Genomic DNA, 15392 nt, shown 5'->3' with positions numbered 1-15392 from the left:
TGTGATTAAAATGATAAACAAAAACCATAAAAAGTCTTGCAAGCACTTACATAGTGAATGTCAACACTTCTTAAATAAGACTTTTTCCTAGAATCTTTTTAGGCCCCTGAAGTCTGAAATTGACACTGTATATTTTTGATAAAATTTAACATTAGATTTCTTACAGCTGAACATTATAATACAGAAAATAATAATGGGTTTTACTAATAATATGTTAATGCTTCTTTCTGTGCTTTGGAATTTGACTAGCCTGTGGAATCCACTTAATTGGCACCCTCATTAACAGCCCGTCTATTCAATCTGAATGATAGCTCCAAGTGATTCATTCTCGATTGGTCTTCAGGTTTTAGAGTTTTCACCAAGTGCCCTAAGTGAGCGAGGCATTCCCCTCATGTGCAGGGAGGGACTCAGGCAATGACAAATGGCACACTGACTACTGACAGAAATGCCTGCTGTTTGCCTCAGCTCTTCCTCAGAAAGTGCAAAGTGCTGTTCTCACTTGCACATCTTCCCTTCTGTGTGACTATTGGTTTAGTTGGTTGGGTTTCTTTTTCTCTTACAAATGCTAATGAGTTCAACTTAAAAACCATTTGAAAATTCTTTACTAATGTATGCGGCCTGACCTGAAAGAAATACGTCATTCAATAAAACTTAATATTAATCAGTGTGCGATGTATTTTATAATCCTGTCAGAGTGAAGGTGGTTAATTAAATGATTTGGTTGGATCTCTGTTGGGGTGTGCCAATTAAAAGGGATTCTGGTGTGTTTCAAAGCATTCAGGTGAGCTTGGTTCTCCAGCTTCTTGCTGCAGGGGAAGGTGAAAACCTGCAAGCATGCTCAAGACAGGAATGCCCTAGGAGTCTTCCTGGGAATCACACAACAGTGGACAAGCTAAAAATTTTTAAATCCTGCAGACAGGAAAAAATGCTCTTGTCCCAGGAGCACAGGCAGGTTCCTGTTAGGATATATTCACTACATGTAGGACCTATTCTGTACCATGAAGCAGCTCCACTGCACCTACCACTACAGGTAGTAATGTAAAGAGATTTGCACGTGGAAATAACCTTGATTGTGTGGCTCTGCCTTAGCTCCTCCCTTTAACTGGCTAGCAGAGTTAGAATGAAATAGCCTGGATTCCAAGTGGAATGCCATGCAAGTGAATTTCTCTTTGTAAGATAGTACAAGTGTGCCTACCTAAGGGAGTTTCCTCCAGCAGAACATGTCTATCCATAGATGTTGCTGCAGTGCTGAACAGGATCTAATAGCTGACCATGAGTATATTCTGCACCAGCTCGAGTTGCTTAATACTGAAGGTTTTTAGCTAACTGATTTGGTGGTGCTTATTGACTGTAGATAGGATTTTTCCCATAATAAGCCCATTAGGTAACATTCCTTCTAAGATCCAGTTGTCCTTGCAAAAACCTATTGGTTTTGGTACTGGAAAATCAAGCAAGTAAGAAGCGCCAAGACAAAACAGTTGGGTGAGAGACTGAGAATAGGTTGGGAGGATGAGGCTAAAATAGAAATGAAAAAAGAGAACAAAGATGAAATTATGTTCTCACTTTTGGGGTGTGAGGATTTTTGTCTTTATGGCCAAGTAAACTAAACCTTTTGCCCTTCCCTTTCTCCCTCTGTCTGGTGCTTTTTCCCTGTTGCTGCTGAGTTTGCTCTCCATACATGTCCTTTAAGTACTGTTTATCCTGGTCATTTACTAAAGGAAAGCAGTTGCAATGTTCACAGAATGTCAAAATGCAGCTGCAGGGAGGTGGAGAGAGAAGTGTGGGTTCCCAGGTACTGCTATTCAAGGAGGGAAGCCCCTAGAGCTGCAGGATCAGCTGGCATTGCCTGCTGCCTGTCAGGGTATTTGTGTATCCTCATGGAAACTTGCTCTGCTTAAGAACTGCAGGTTTAAAAAAATTCCACAAAACACTGAGTGAAAAGAAGCGCTATTTTAATGTTCTTCCATTTGAAAAGAACACTTAATAAATGTAGTTTTAAATGTTCTTTGTTGAAATATCCTTTTAAATATTAATTAAACATTTTTCATAGTCTTTTTCATATGTCAAGCAGCCGCTGTTTTTTACATTGTGTTTGGTTGCATCCTGTAGGGGTAGTGTTTCCTGGAGAAAGACTCTGTATAGGCATTTATTACTAATATGTTGCTACTGTTTCATTAGATGTTACCTCGTGAGAAATCAGAAGAAGTCATCCAAGATTTCTTGGATGAGAAATATTCTGACTTATTTTCCTTCTTAGTGCTTGGCACTGGCTTTTTGCTGTAAAACTGCCATTATTGTGGGGGGAAGAAGACAGGAAAGTTAGATGAGTTTGTTATTTTTTTCTTCGGAAGAAAGAAAGAAAGAATAAAAAGAAACACTTAGATTTTGCAAACAAGTAATAGGAAAAAGGTTATTTGTAGTTTACTATTCTTTCTAGTACCCCTTCTAATTGCTCCTGAAATGGAAAATGTATAGTTTGATGTTTCCAATGAGTAAGTAGCTGTTTTTATATTCCTGTTATGAAGGCAGAATGTTTTGCTTAAAATAAGCAATGGTAGAGTAATCTCAGCAATGAAAATACATTCCCTATAAAGTTGTTACCTTTTTCTAATTTTTTATTGCCATTAATATTCCTGTTAAAGGAATATTAACCCTGACTCACTGACAGGTTTTCTGGCTGAATGAAACCCTCATCTACTTGCTGGGGGGAAAAGGTAGCAAATCTGGGCTAATGAATGTTAATATTTCTCTTAGTTATAGATAGGAGTATATAGCTCCCATGGAAACTGCATAGCTCATTTCCCTTCATACTCAGCGTATGTGTGTATCTTTATTTTCCACCTCCACCATTTTTCCTTCTAACCCTTTTTTTTTTCTGAAACTTTGACTTTAAATGCAGGCAGGTGATGATTTTCACAAACTGTGTTTTATTTTGGTGTGGGTTGGAATGAGAGACTGGAAGTTAATGCCACCTTAAGCCCAAAATAAAATGGTAAGCAAACGTGCTGAATGTCAGAATTTCGCAGTAGATGCTTCTTGTTCTACTGTAATCAATTAAAATTAAACATTTTCTGTACTCAATGAAATAGCAGAGCAGGGGCCTTAGCTAAGAGCATTATTGGCATGTTGGGTCAGCAAATGAGTCTGGCAGCTTGCTGCAAAATCAGGAAGATCACTGAGCTGGAATGTTGTGTGGCTCTTCTGTGTATCTCATCCCGGTTTCCTTCAGAAGTCCTGCAAGCCAAAGGCTTTGGAAGGACTATGAAACCGCCAAATGTTTCTATTACTGGAATAAGAAGTTCTGGTTTGCTGTTTTCTTACGTAATCAAATGATGCTACAGATCCACCAGTATTGTATTACAGCTTGTTAATATAGGAACAGCCAAGGAGAGATTTGGGGAATGGTACTGAGCCCAGTAAATGTGGTGCTTGTGGCTAGTTGTAGGGTTTTGCCTTTAGCTGAGCTTACAACAAAGTTAACAACCCAAAACGGTTCTGGTCAGCCTGAGGCTGTGAGTCCCCCACATCTGGCCACTGTTTGGTCAATTAAGGCCAAGTATTTGGCATTTCAAAGTGAGTATTTCTGTGTGTCTCAATACAGCCTTACTGTGTCCCAGAGGCTCTGAGCAGGTGCCAGTTTGAAATCCCTGTAGATAGCTGAACTCAGGCAGAGCCTTGCAGGACAGCAGTGCATCTGCCCATGCTGAGCTGTACTGTAGTGGGCTCACAGGAGTGCCAGTGGAATCTGCATTGCAGTGATGGCAGGTTTTCTTTGCTTAACATGCTGTAATATGCAGTGGTTTGCATTTTGCCATCTTGCTGTGTCAGGACATTGGAGAACTCTCGTTGTACAAAGACTGTGCTCAACCACACTAGGCCACAGTGCTCCCAAAGCATTTATTTCAGGATGTCTTCATGCATATGTTAGTAAATAATTTATAATGCAGCTCTGAAGGTCTTTTTTTGATCAATATTCTTGCAGAGTATACACATCACTACATATGCCAGACTCTTAGAACATTCCTAAAAATATACAAATACATGTTAAAAAAAAATACTGGTGTCATGAAGGAGTCTTGGGTTTGATTTTAAATCTTTGCAAGTCACTGGTGAGGTTCACAAGTCCCAAGCCATAAGAGACAATAGTGATAATTTGATTTTGGAGTTGTATGTAGGCCCCTTGCACTATTAAGGTAATCTGGGAAGGCACCTGAGTAATATTTCTGTAAACCCATGCGTGTCTCTTGTGGTCAGTGGTGTATGAAGGAGCTTTGTGGCCCAGAATGCCAGTCAGTCTGGCTACCAGCACCTGCCAGCTCTGTCAGCAGGGCTTGTGTTTGTACTTGCCTACTGCTTTGGGTCCCATCTGAGTTATGACATTTAACCTTTATTTGCTATATTGCAGTGTTTGACACAAGACTTTATGTAGAGCTGAACCAAACCTTTTGTCTCATCTATTCTGGTTTATCATTTAGAAGACATGCAATATCTGCCAGATGCTGCTTCCTAACCAGTGCAGTTTTGCATCACACCAGAGAATTCATCAGCATAAATCTCCATACACGTGTCCTGAATGTGGAGCAATCTGCAGATCTGTCCACTTCCAGACCCATGTCACTAAGAACTGCCTGCATTATACCCGAAGAGTTGGGTTTCGGTCAGTATAATGATTCCTTTTGTTGTCAATTTATGTATAATTTATGGTTTTAAAAGTGATTTTCCGTTTTCATAAGCATTGTTTGGACAATACCAGCTTCATGGGTTTAAGATTGTCATGGAAACAGTACTATTAGTACTAAAATTTTGGAATAAATACATTAGGATTCTGTTTTTTTCTGGGCATCCACTTTTGTATATGATTAAATCAGAATATTAGCTAGTATCACACAGATTCAGGACTCAACAGTTTATAAAAGTCTAGAGAATTCAGATGCATTGTCTTAATTTCATTTAAAAAAAAAAAAAAATCTTTAATTTTTTCAGAACACTGAATTTCAGATTGTTCTCTCTGGTAGAACAGTCATTTTCAGTACTTCCAGAATGTATGGTTGAGATGTTGATGGGCATACTGCACCTGTCTGGTTGTTCTCTTTTCTATGGCAAGTCAAGAATCCTTGGCATTACATCACTTGGAAGCTGCCTTTCTCAAGCAGCCTGATCTTTTGGTTCTCCTTTGTTTCTCTTTAGTTTCCCTTTGACTTTTATGTTTCCCTGTAATGGCAACTCACTGAGAAAATGGGGAGCAGAGGCATTTCATAGAAATGTTTCATTTTGAAAGACTTGAAAAAATGTTTTCTGTTAGAATTTTCCTTGCACTAAATGGCAGGCACACAGCAAGAGATCAGAAGAGCCACCCTTAGCCCGAGCTTTGCTTAGCACTCCAAAAACACGTCCACTTCACGCTGTCTGCCTGCAAAAAGGCCATTCTACATCTTTGAGCAGGTAGCTCCTTCCACCCTTAAGGCGCCACAGTTCATTTTCCAGGATGGCTGTGCAATCTTCCCCTAAGGGAAAAAATCATTTTTACTGCATCAAGCCTCTGTTTTCAGCTCAAATCCATGGCCTGACACAACTTCAAGATCTTTTAATTTCTTTGGGCTCTTTTCTTTTACCCTTTTCTCTCAAGCAGTAGTCTGTCTTGTCCTGCATTCCTTCCATCTGCTTCCTGCACTCCATTGCTCTTCCCTCTAATGGATGTCTTGGGTTTGTACACAGAATCACTTCTAGGGACTCCTGGCCTGCCCCAGTAACACCGGCTCTTCATCCCCTTCACTGGGGGTCACTAAACTTTTCAAGATGTTTCATAAACATCTCATGTCACACCGAGTCAGAATTTCTTGATGTGGTGAGACTAAACCAAAGTCACCCAGGCAAGCAAAAGGATCTCTGGGAATGTTACTGTCTCCCTCCTTACACTCCTCAGCCTCTACTTAGAACTGTGGTGCTTTTACCTGAGCAGCAGACCCTGTGTTGCCTTTCCAAAGGGCCTCTGCCAAGAAGTTCCCTTTGATTCCAGTTATTTAGGCTAGTTATCTAGCACTGAATCAGCTGAAAGCTTCAGCCTGAAGTTTCAGTGCATCCTGCCAAGGTGAAAGCAAGAGGTTATTAGAACAGTCCCAGAACAGAGAGGAAGGCTTGGTCCTTAGGAACTGTGTAATATACAATGGTGGATGCTGAGGATCAGTTGTTATGTGGCATCACTAAAGAATAAAGGGTGTCATGGGAAGGTGAAAATGCCACCTGGTCCTCTGGAGGAACAGCTCAGGAGCAGATGTGTTACTGAGTGTGTCACACTGTATATAGCTGTGAAGATGTGCTCTGCTCTGTATGAGCACAGAAGATCTTAACAGACCCAAAAAAGACCAGAATGATCTGCTTTAGAGAATGCATTGAGAAGCAGAGATTAGATGGGTATAAACTCAATGAATATTATTAAGAGTATAAATTAAATGCCCAGAAAAAGAAAGGATGACACTTCATAAAATTCAAGGGTGATAAATTTTAAAAATAAAAAGGGATCCTTGAATGCAATGTAGAACTGTATTTCCTGCTTTATTGCTATCATCAGGGCACTAAAACTATTAAAAAATTTAAATTGCTATTTATATGACAACAATCATACTGCCATGATAGATGCTAAAATTAAAATTCTGGAAGGGTGGAGGTCTTCTACATTTAAAAAGTTTGTAAAAGTCTTAATGCAAAATATTGATCAATAAGAAATTGTCTTATTTGACAGGCAATTGCTGATTGCACTGTGTTCTTGGACTGATTTGGGAGCATTAGGTACCTGAAATGTAGGGCATAAAAGGGGACCGTTGTGTATATAAAAATTCTTATGTTCTAATATTAATTCGATTTTTTAATTATTTCATTTTAGAGTAGATGCAGAAAGGTCACTAATTTTCGACACAGCAGAAGTATGTTTTTGAAAAATATTTTCTGAATTTCCATATGATATATTGATCTGATAGTAGGGATTTGGTTTCGTTTTCCTGAGTTTCAATCCAAGTGCTGATTTGATTACATGTACAGAAAATCATTACCAGTATATCTTAATTAAATCTAAACAACAGAAATGGTGAAAATATTTTCCTTACTGGTTTTCCATTTGGTGGTAGTTTCTAAATTCCTGTGGTGTACTTTAAACAATACCCTGCATGTGATGAAAATGCGTTCTGGCAGATCGCCTTCCAAATTTGCAGAAGATTTAAGCTTTTTTTGTGCAATCAATAGAGTATTTATCCACCTTTCTATCTGTTGTATTGTAATAACATAAAAACATGTTCTGACCTTACATCTCTTAGATTTTCAAATGAGAATGTGTGAAATTTCTTCCCCCTGACTTTGTGATCCACAAATCACTGGTTATGTTGATTCTTACGGGGTTGTTTAAGTTGACAAAGTAATGTAGTTTTATCCAGTTGTTATCAATGTGTGTTTCTCTCTTCCCTCTGCTTGAAAATCCATGTTGATTTTGTCCAGCACTGCTTGGGGCAGGGCTGCACTGACTCTCCTCCGCTCTCTCCGCAGCTGCGTGCACTGCAATGTTGTGTACTCTGACGTGGCGGCACTCAAGTCTCATATTCAAGGTTGTCACTGTGAAGTCTTTTACAAGTGTCCTATCTGTCCCATGGCATTTAAATCTGCTCCCAGCACGCACTCCCATGCCTACACACAACACCCGGGTATCAAGATAGGCGAACCAAAGTAAGCAAAATTCATCTTCTACTGCACTTGCCTGCATTTGAATGACCCATGAAATTGCATTCTGTCCTGTGCTTGCAGTCGTAAAAGTCACCTCTGACATCCACCAGTTTGTCAGCCTGCTGGTAATATGGGATTTCTCCAGTGCTTTCATGATTTTTCAGCTGGCAGTTCATTGGGCAAAGGTGACATTTCTCTGAATTCACTAGCAGGTCTTTAAGCATTGCATGCTACAAGAGTGTGAGTGCAAAATGTAATTACGCCAATTATTTGGACAGGTAGTCAGAGTGTTGCTCGTTCTGATGTTTTAATCTGTTCAGCTTGTTTACTTTTTTACTGTGAATTAAAATAATGTGATTCCAAAAAGAGTTGCTAACACTCATCAGTGCTTATGTGGTGATTTTCATAATGTGGTTGAAAAGTTGAAAAAAAGTGATTTTATCTGCTTATAAAAGCTTTTTTCCAATAGGTAATCTCTTTCTGGCTTAAAGCAGAAGTGGTTTCGTTCTGTAGCTAGGAAAGTTGGCCATAAAGGTGGTAGTTTGCTGAAGGTGGTGACACAGGGCACAGGCTGGGCTCAGCTTCAGGGTCTTTTTTTAAAGCTGTTGGACACTGGTGAGCTCTGCTGAAGGCAGCAGGTGCTGCTGTGTGTGCAGACTCCTCTAGCCTTTGGGTCTGAGCCTCTCTGAGCACCCCTTGTCCTCCATCTGCCTCTTCCTCACTGCTACGGATGCTCTGTTCAGAGCAGTTAGGGATTGAGCTCCATGTTTTCTCTGGGGCGTGCACAGAGCACCAGCATGGTAACAATTTGCTGGCTCAAGAACGTAGAAGGGATCATGTGATGTAATAACCAGCGTTCGTAAGAGTTCAGTTTCTCACTATTTCTTCTAACATCTGAACAAGAGATATTTTACCTTTGTTTACACCTCCATCAAAGCAAAATGGCAACAAACTTGCCATGTTTGATACCAAATGAAGGCATTTCTGCCTAGTGGGAAATGATACATTGTTTTAATTCAGTATGGTATCAGTCAGAAGCTGTGAGATACCAGTGTTGAAAATGTTTTTTCAGGTTCCCACAGTTCTCATTAGAGAAATCTAAAAGATTAAGATCACTGTTTGTGTAAGATACTACACATATGAAAACTGAACTCTGGTTAGATCTGCCAAATTGTTTGTGATCAGGTTCATGAATTAAGTATTTAGCATTAGTTTTCTTTCCATATAGATGCACTTATAATTGTATTGCTTTATGCATTTACTTTGATTTAAAAAAAAAAAGAAATGAAATTTTATTAGGTGCTACTGTAATAAGTCACAGAATCCATAGCTGAGCACTCCTCTTAAGAAGTGGTGTTTCCTTTAAATTTGCCAGTTTTAATCACGATGCTGCCTTAAATCCATGCAGAGTGACCGGTAGGATTTTTCCAGGCCTCACAGTGGTCAGAGTTCTTGGCTTGCCTAGTTCGGAGCAGAGCTGACAGGTTGTATTTGAAGCAATTCATTCACATTTGAGTTATCTGTGCTGCGACATGGAGCACCCAGGCTGCGTGACTGGCACCCACTGCAAGCCTGCCAGCCTCATTCCTGAGCCCAGGTGTGTGGCACAGTCACGTGAAGCCATGGCTTCAGCAGTGCCAGGACCTCTGGCCCCATGGCTGCTGAGGGACTCTGGAGCAAGTCACACTCCTCTGTTTACAGGAATTGGGCTCCTGGGGAATCTGGCAGCCTGCCTCTGCCATTTACTTGGAACTGTGTGATTTACAATCACATTACAAACAGTTGCTGCAGAACAGATGCACTAAACTATTTGAAAAATGACTTCTATATGCAGGGATTCTCAGTGGGATGAAATGAGATTATTTTAATATAGAGAAATGGCTAGCTGTCTTGTCTTTCAACTTTGAGAAGATCTCTCCTGTAACAACATACTCTAAGCTTTGGTTTTCTGTTTTTTCAGTAAACAGTGTCTAGGAATGGCACTAAGATATTTTTCATGGCTGATCTCTTTTTGAATACTGGTGAAATTCTTGTTTATCCAGCCAAATTATGGAAATTTATGGTACTATCGGTAAAAAGTGTATTATCCCACAAGTTCCTTTTTCTAGAGAAAAAAATTTGGGAAGGAGGAATACTATCCTCTGGTGCACAAACTTTCCAAATGCTAAATGTCTTTTATGTGACTGAAAGTATTTTTCCTGTGAGATAATACCTGTATTTATTCCAAGATTATATATGAATTTGTTAAACAGATTTTTGGGGAGTGAAAAGGCCATGCACCTGCTTTGGTGTGTACTGTGGGGCAGGAGCAGTGCTGAGTAACCAGCCTGGCAGTGGGACAGGACAGGATGGGATGGGATGGGATGAACTGCCTGACTTATTCCAGCATCCCTGTAAATGACATCCTGTGGAAGCCAACTGTCTTTAAGCTTTGAACAGCATTTTAGGCAGTTGCATGTTAAACACTGACTAGTTCAATTAAATTAAAAAAAAAACAAAACCAGCATACATGGTTGCATGTATGTTGTTAAGGATTGAAAATCATGTTTTTGCTGTGTCTGAAGGAAATACTCCATTTGTATATAGTTATAACTCATACTGTGAGGTGTGTTGGTATGAATTTAAGTGAGTACAGTCTGCCCAGCGACTTGTCTGAAGTTTGGATCTTTACCCCAGATAGTTCTGCTTCTGTGAAGGTAAAGTACTTCAGCTGCTATAGAAGTTACAGAGATTCAGCTCATGGTCTTTTTGGAGAGTTACAGGCTTTATATCAAATAAATTCAGAAAGACATTGAATTTTTTTGCAGCAGATTCACTACAGAGCTGCAATGAAGGGTTCACCAGAGAAAGCAGGACAATAGTACATTGGTCATCAGAGGATGCTGTGTAAATAATACATTTATCTTGGCATATGTGAGAAACTGGGACCACTTGATACCAAAAAAACAAAGCCTTTCCCAGTTAATATGAAGAGAAGCGTATTGTTTTTCATTTGGAATTACAGGACAGCTTGAACATGGAATGTCCATGTTCCTGTCATCTCAAAACACAGTGCAGAGTGATCCGTAGAGCTTTGGAGCAATGCACCATCATTGATAATTACTTAGAGGGATATAGAAAGGACTGGGAACATTTATGTGGCTAATGAGAAGATTTAGCCCTTCAGCAGGAGGGGGATTTGAGGGTTGGTTTTTTTTAGTGGAAGTTACTCTTAAAGATAGGAAGTGCCTGTTGCTGTACTGAACACCTGTGGCTGGGTTACTTTTATTTTAGCTAAAGTCTCTCCGCAGCACTACAGATTAGATGGTTTCGATTTCTCTCTCATCTGATGATCTGTGGTTAGAAAACTGCTGTAAGGCCAGGAGGCTGAGGGACCTAAAAGTCACATGTGCTCCAAGAGAGGAAGCGTTTGGAGGTGTCTCTACATTCCTATGACAGATTCATCAAGGCTTGGAATAGCAGAGCAGGGAAATCCCATCCTGTGCTGTTGGAGCTTCAGGGCATTAACAGTCTAGGTTTGGCATTCAGGAGCCTCAAAGTCATGAACATTGCCAAAAGTGTATTTATCTTGAAGTATGTTAGTAACTATGATTGAATGAGTCACTCCCTTAAAATATACTGCGTTTGTAACCTGGAGCGGGGATGTTATCATTTAGCTACAATGTGAGTTCAGAAACTGAAGGTGTTGAACTGTCGTAGTATCCTGAGCAGATGTTGCTGTTGTATATGTAACGGATACATGCTGTTGTTGCACTCTTAAAATTATTTTTTTCTATTTTTCTTTTCTTCTACTGCTCCCATATTTTGAAATTGGAGTATGTTTTGAATTAGTTTAATTTTTTCCAGGCAGTGTGAAATGATTGCGTAAACATGTCAGATCTTATCTGACATATCTTATCTGTGATGAGAAAAAACATCATGATTCTTGCAAATAGATCATCAACATGACTGACATTGTTTATTATACTTCTGTTTTTAGAATAATATATAAATGCTCTATGTGTGACACTGTGTTTACTCTACAACCTTTGCTCTATCGCCACTTTGATCAGCACATTGAAAACCAGAAGGTGTCTGTTTTCAAGTGTCCAGACTGTTCTCTTCTATATGCACAGAAACAGCTTATGATGGATCATATCAAGGTGTGTAGGCATCTTCTCTTGTTTCCTTCATGATACCGTTTGTCATGCAATATATGCTGTGAGAACATAATGTGAAAAGGCACAGAATAACAAGAAGAGTGCTGAGAGAGATGTTAATTCTGAGAGGGTAATCTGTGAATATTGTTCTCAAATGTCAAAATGTTATATTTTGTCTGGTCTTCAGCATATCGGTGATGACTCAACCGGGTTTTTCTGTAATAATGTTGATTTTGTTATACTGGGAATTTCTCAGCCAGTCTGATCCTAACAAAATGAGTTTTATATACAGTATTCTAAGTATTATTACAGTTTTTAGGAGCTGAGAATGCTGAGTCCATCACAAAATCAAACCTTTAATGTTCAGAATTCACCAGGAAGAAGTATGTTGCTAGATGTAGAGGTTTTCTGTGTGTATTCACATATGAACTTGAACATGTGTGCTTTGAAAAAAACTCCAAGTAGATGAGGAGATGAGGGAAGGGCTGAGCCAAGAAGTTCAGAAATACAAGGACTGGATTTTTCCTTTGTTTCTGAACCTGCATGTTTACTTCAAGATATCTTAGATGCTCCTCTCACGCAGCAATGCAAAACTCTGTTTTCTGTTTCCTTTGATCTACTCAGATGGTTGGGGGGTTTTTTTCTATATAGGCAAATTCTGTGTATTGCAGTGTATGTCTTGTTTCTGTACTTAGTATTTCCTGACTCAGATATTACTGGAAAAGTACTTTTATATCTGCTCATAAGTACTTCTGTAAGACCTGAAGACAACAATTTCAGGAACTTGATCTGACTGCAGTTAGGGCCAGAAGCTGTCTTTACAGAAATCAGGGTGCTCAGCATCTCACATTTTAAAGCCATGTTCAGTTACTTGGGCACTACTTAACTTCTTTGGCTTTAGAGTTCCATGCCAGTATTTGGACTTTCAACCAGTGGGGTTTTAGCATGATTCACTATAAGTGATTCAGGCATTTTTGAAACTAAAATTAGGGATTAGAGAATACATGTGCAGTATTGCTGGTTTTGCATTTAAGATGTGTGTATAGCAGTAGGGACTGGAGTGGAGCAAAGCAGTGTAAATTGGAATGCAGTTCAGGGGGACTGAAAAAAATCAGTAACAGCTTGTAGATAAAAGCAGAAAAGGGTCTGGGGAGAGGATAACAGCACAAAAGGACTCAGGGAGAGTACTAGTGCCAGACAGAGGCAGAGCTGAGCTGCACAGAAAGTAATGGTTTGGTGTGTCTAGACATAAACCATCAAGACAGGGACAGACCTGGGTGAAAGTAGGACAGAAAGGGACAGAAGGAAGCTCAGGAGGAGATTATTTAAAGCTACAGAAAATAACCCAGAATAATTCCTGCAGATGTCAGTATTTCTTGATGGCAAAATGTATGTCTTATTTTCCTGTAATGACTTGCTACAAGAAAATCTCCAGCAGCCAGTGAGAGCAGATGGTGAAGGACTGTGTCCCCTGGCCTGGCCTGGCCCAGAGGTGTCATGCTCCCTGTTTAGCCAGCACTGGGACTCCATGCTATGCTTTAATGCTCTTGGTGTAGTTTCAATTAAGAAGTGAAATTTCAAATATTGTATTTACAGGACATTTGGAAAGTTGAGCACTAACATTTTACCTGCTTACAGGTTAGGCTGGAATGGAATCTCCAGGTCAGCTTCAGTTGCCTGAGAGTACAGGAGCCTCGTTTCCTGCTCCCCTGTGGGGATACTAAAGCCAGCCTCCTCCTTTACTACACACGCTGCACTTTGCACTGTCCCAAGAGCCCAAGTATTTGCAAAAGGACTTGTTGCTAGAGTATCACATTAATACTCCTATATTCCCAGAATCAAGAATGGATTGAATAGGTTTTATCTGAAGGAAAAATAATTCCATTTGGGCTGGTTAAATATATCATCCAAGAGGATTATAGTAAGGGTCAGTAGGTGAGAGGATCAGAACACTATCCTGGTAAAGGAAAAGTCTTCCAGACATGAGAATTCAGTTGTGGGTCCCTGTTTAGCAGTGGATTAGCTCTGGGCTGCAGTCATCCCTGCTGGCCCACAACCCTCCTCATTCTTGCTGTGTCCACATCCACGCCGGGAACTTGGACACACAGGTGACGACCCCCCAGTCCTTCCTGAACAAATCATGTTGTTGGAAGGCTCAGGTGTTACACCAGCACACTAAACTGGTTTGGAAATGGGGGAAGGAGGAGTTCTTCCCTTTTTACTGACCACTGACTTAAAGTGCAGACTCAAATCCCTGAGGAAGACTTCCCACCCAGGAGCTTCAGGGGCTGGAGAATAGCTGGTCAGACCCCTCTCATCTGTCAGCCCTGCACACCATGGATTCTAAGGACTGCTAACAAGGTAGTCCTAAATGAGCATGCTCATAACCTGACTGGAGAGTAAGGCAGGGCTTAACCTCAGCCTCAACATAAAATGTTAATATATCCTAAATTACATAGCCATGTAATGTTTCCAGAGTTGCCTTATCTTATTTACCAATATTCCAAGCCAACATTTGGTCAGTAAAAAAGCCTTTCCTTCTTGTAAAACTCCAGTCACATAGTCTGGAATGGGGATGTTCAACTCACATGTCAGGTAAGTAAAGCGAGAAATTAAACTTAACATAAAGTACTGCTTGAACCCTTTTTTCCTCCCTGTTAAACTGCAACTTAAACTTAACCTCCAAAGTAAGTCTCTTTATTTTTTTGTGAAAATACCTACATACGGTGTCTGTTATTGTTGGGTTGTGCTAAATCTTGCATTTACTTAACCCCGTTTCTTTACGAGAGTGATGTGATGATGATAATATGCCAAAGAAGTAGCTGAAGGCTTTTGGTTGTGTACAGCTGTGTATGTCTTTGTCAGTTTTGTGCCTTTTTTTCTCTCTCTCTTATTGTAGTCTATGCATGGAACTTTGAAAAGTGTTGAGGGGCCACCAAACCTGGGGATAAATCTGCCTCTCAGTACTAAACCCACAACTCAAAATTCAGCCAGTCACAACAAGGAGGACACCAGATCTGTCAACGGAACAGAGAAGTTGGAGAAGAAGTCTCCTTCTCCCATAAAGAAAGCAGAACCTAAAAAAGTCGCTAGTCCTGGATGGACATGTTGGGAGTGTGACAGGCTCTTCACTCAGAGAGATGTTTACATCTCCCACATGAGGAAAGAACATGGAAAGGTAAAGGAATATGTTCAATTATGAAAAGGTGAATTAAACCTGAAAGGTGAATTGTTTGTTTCTAAATTCCATTTGTGTTTTTGCAAATAATTCCTTTAAGTCCCAGCATTATTATTCACTGTTCTTCCATCTATTTCATCTTTTGTGCTTTGGCTGCTTAGTTTTTTTCAGTTTCTGCATCATTCTACTGAGAAAATCAATTGTAGGCTTGTTCATTCAGTGAGAGATACTGCTGTACTTCATCCAAGCCATCTAATCTGTTCCAGGTTCTTACTTCTTCTTTGTGCCTTCTCAGTTCCCTTTCTTTACGGTGGTATAGGGAATGTGGCAGTGCTGGGGTAACGGTTGGACCCAATCTTAAAGATCTT

The 15392-nt window shown here is 40.0% G+C and overlaps 1 protein-coding gene across 9 annotated transcripts in view; it reads left to right on the top strand.

Annotated features, from left to right (window-relative positions):
• Positions 1-15392, top strand: part of LOC131592608 (zinc finger protein 532-like) — a 33307-nt gene that overhangs the window by 11814 nt on the left and 6101 nt on the right. For all 9 annotated transcript variants that reach the window (XM_058864216.1, XM_058864214.1, XM_058864213.1 and 6 more), the window contains 4 exons: positions 4476-4657; positions 7534-7710; positions 11687-11849; positions 14746-15024. In XM_058864216.1, coding sequence (XP_058720199.1) covers positions 4476-4657; positions 7534-7710; positions 11687-11849; positions 14746-15024 — 801 coding nt within the window. The remainder of the gene's footprint in view (positions 1-4475; positions 4658-7533; positions 7711-11686; positions 11850-14745; positions 15025-15392) is intronic.

Source organism: Poecile atricapillus, chromosome Z (assembly GCF_030490865.1).
Source record: "Poecile atricapillus isolate bPoeAtr1 chromosome Z, bPoeAtr1.hap1, whole genome shotgun sequence".
In the NCBI taxonomy this organism is placed as follows: Eukaryota; Metazoa; Chordata; class Aves; order Passeriformes; family Paridae; genus Poecile; species Poecile atricapillus.
The sequence above is the reverse complement of the archived record's forward strand: the minus strand, read 5'-3'. Positions and strand labels throughout refer to the sequence as shown.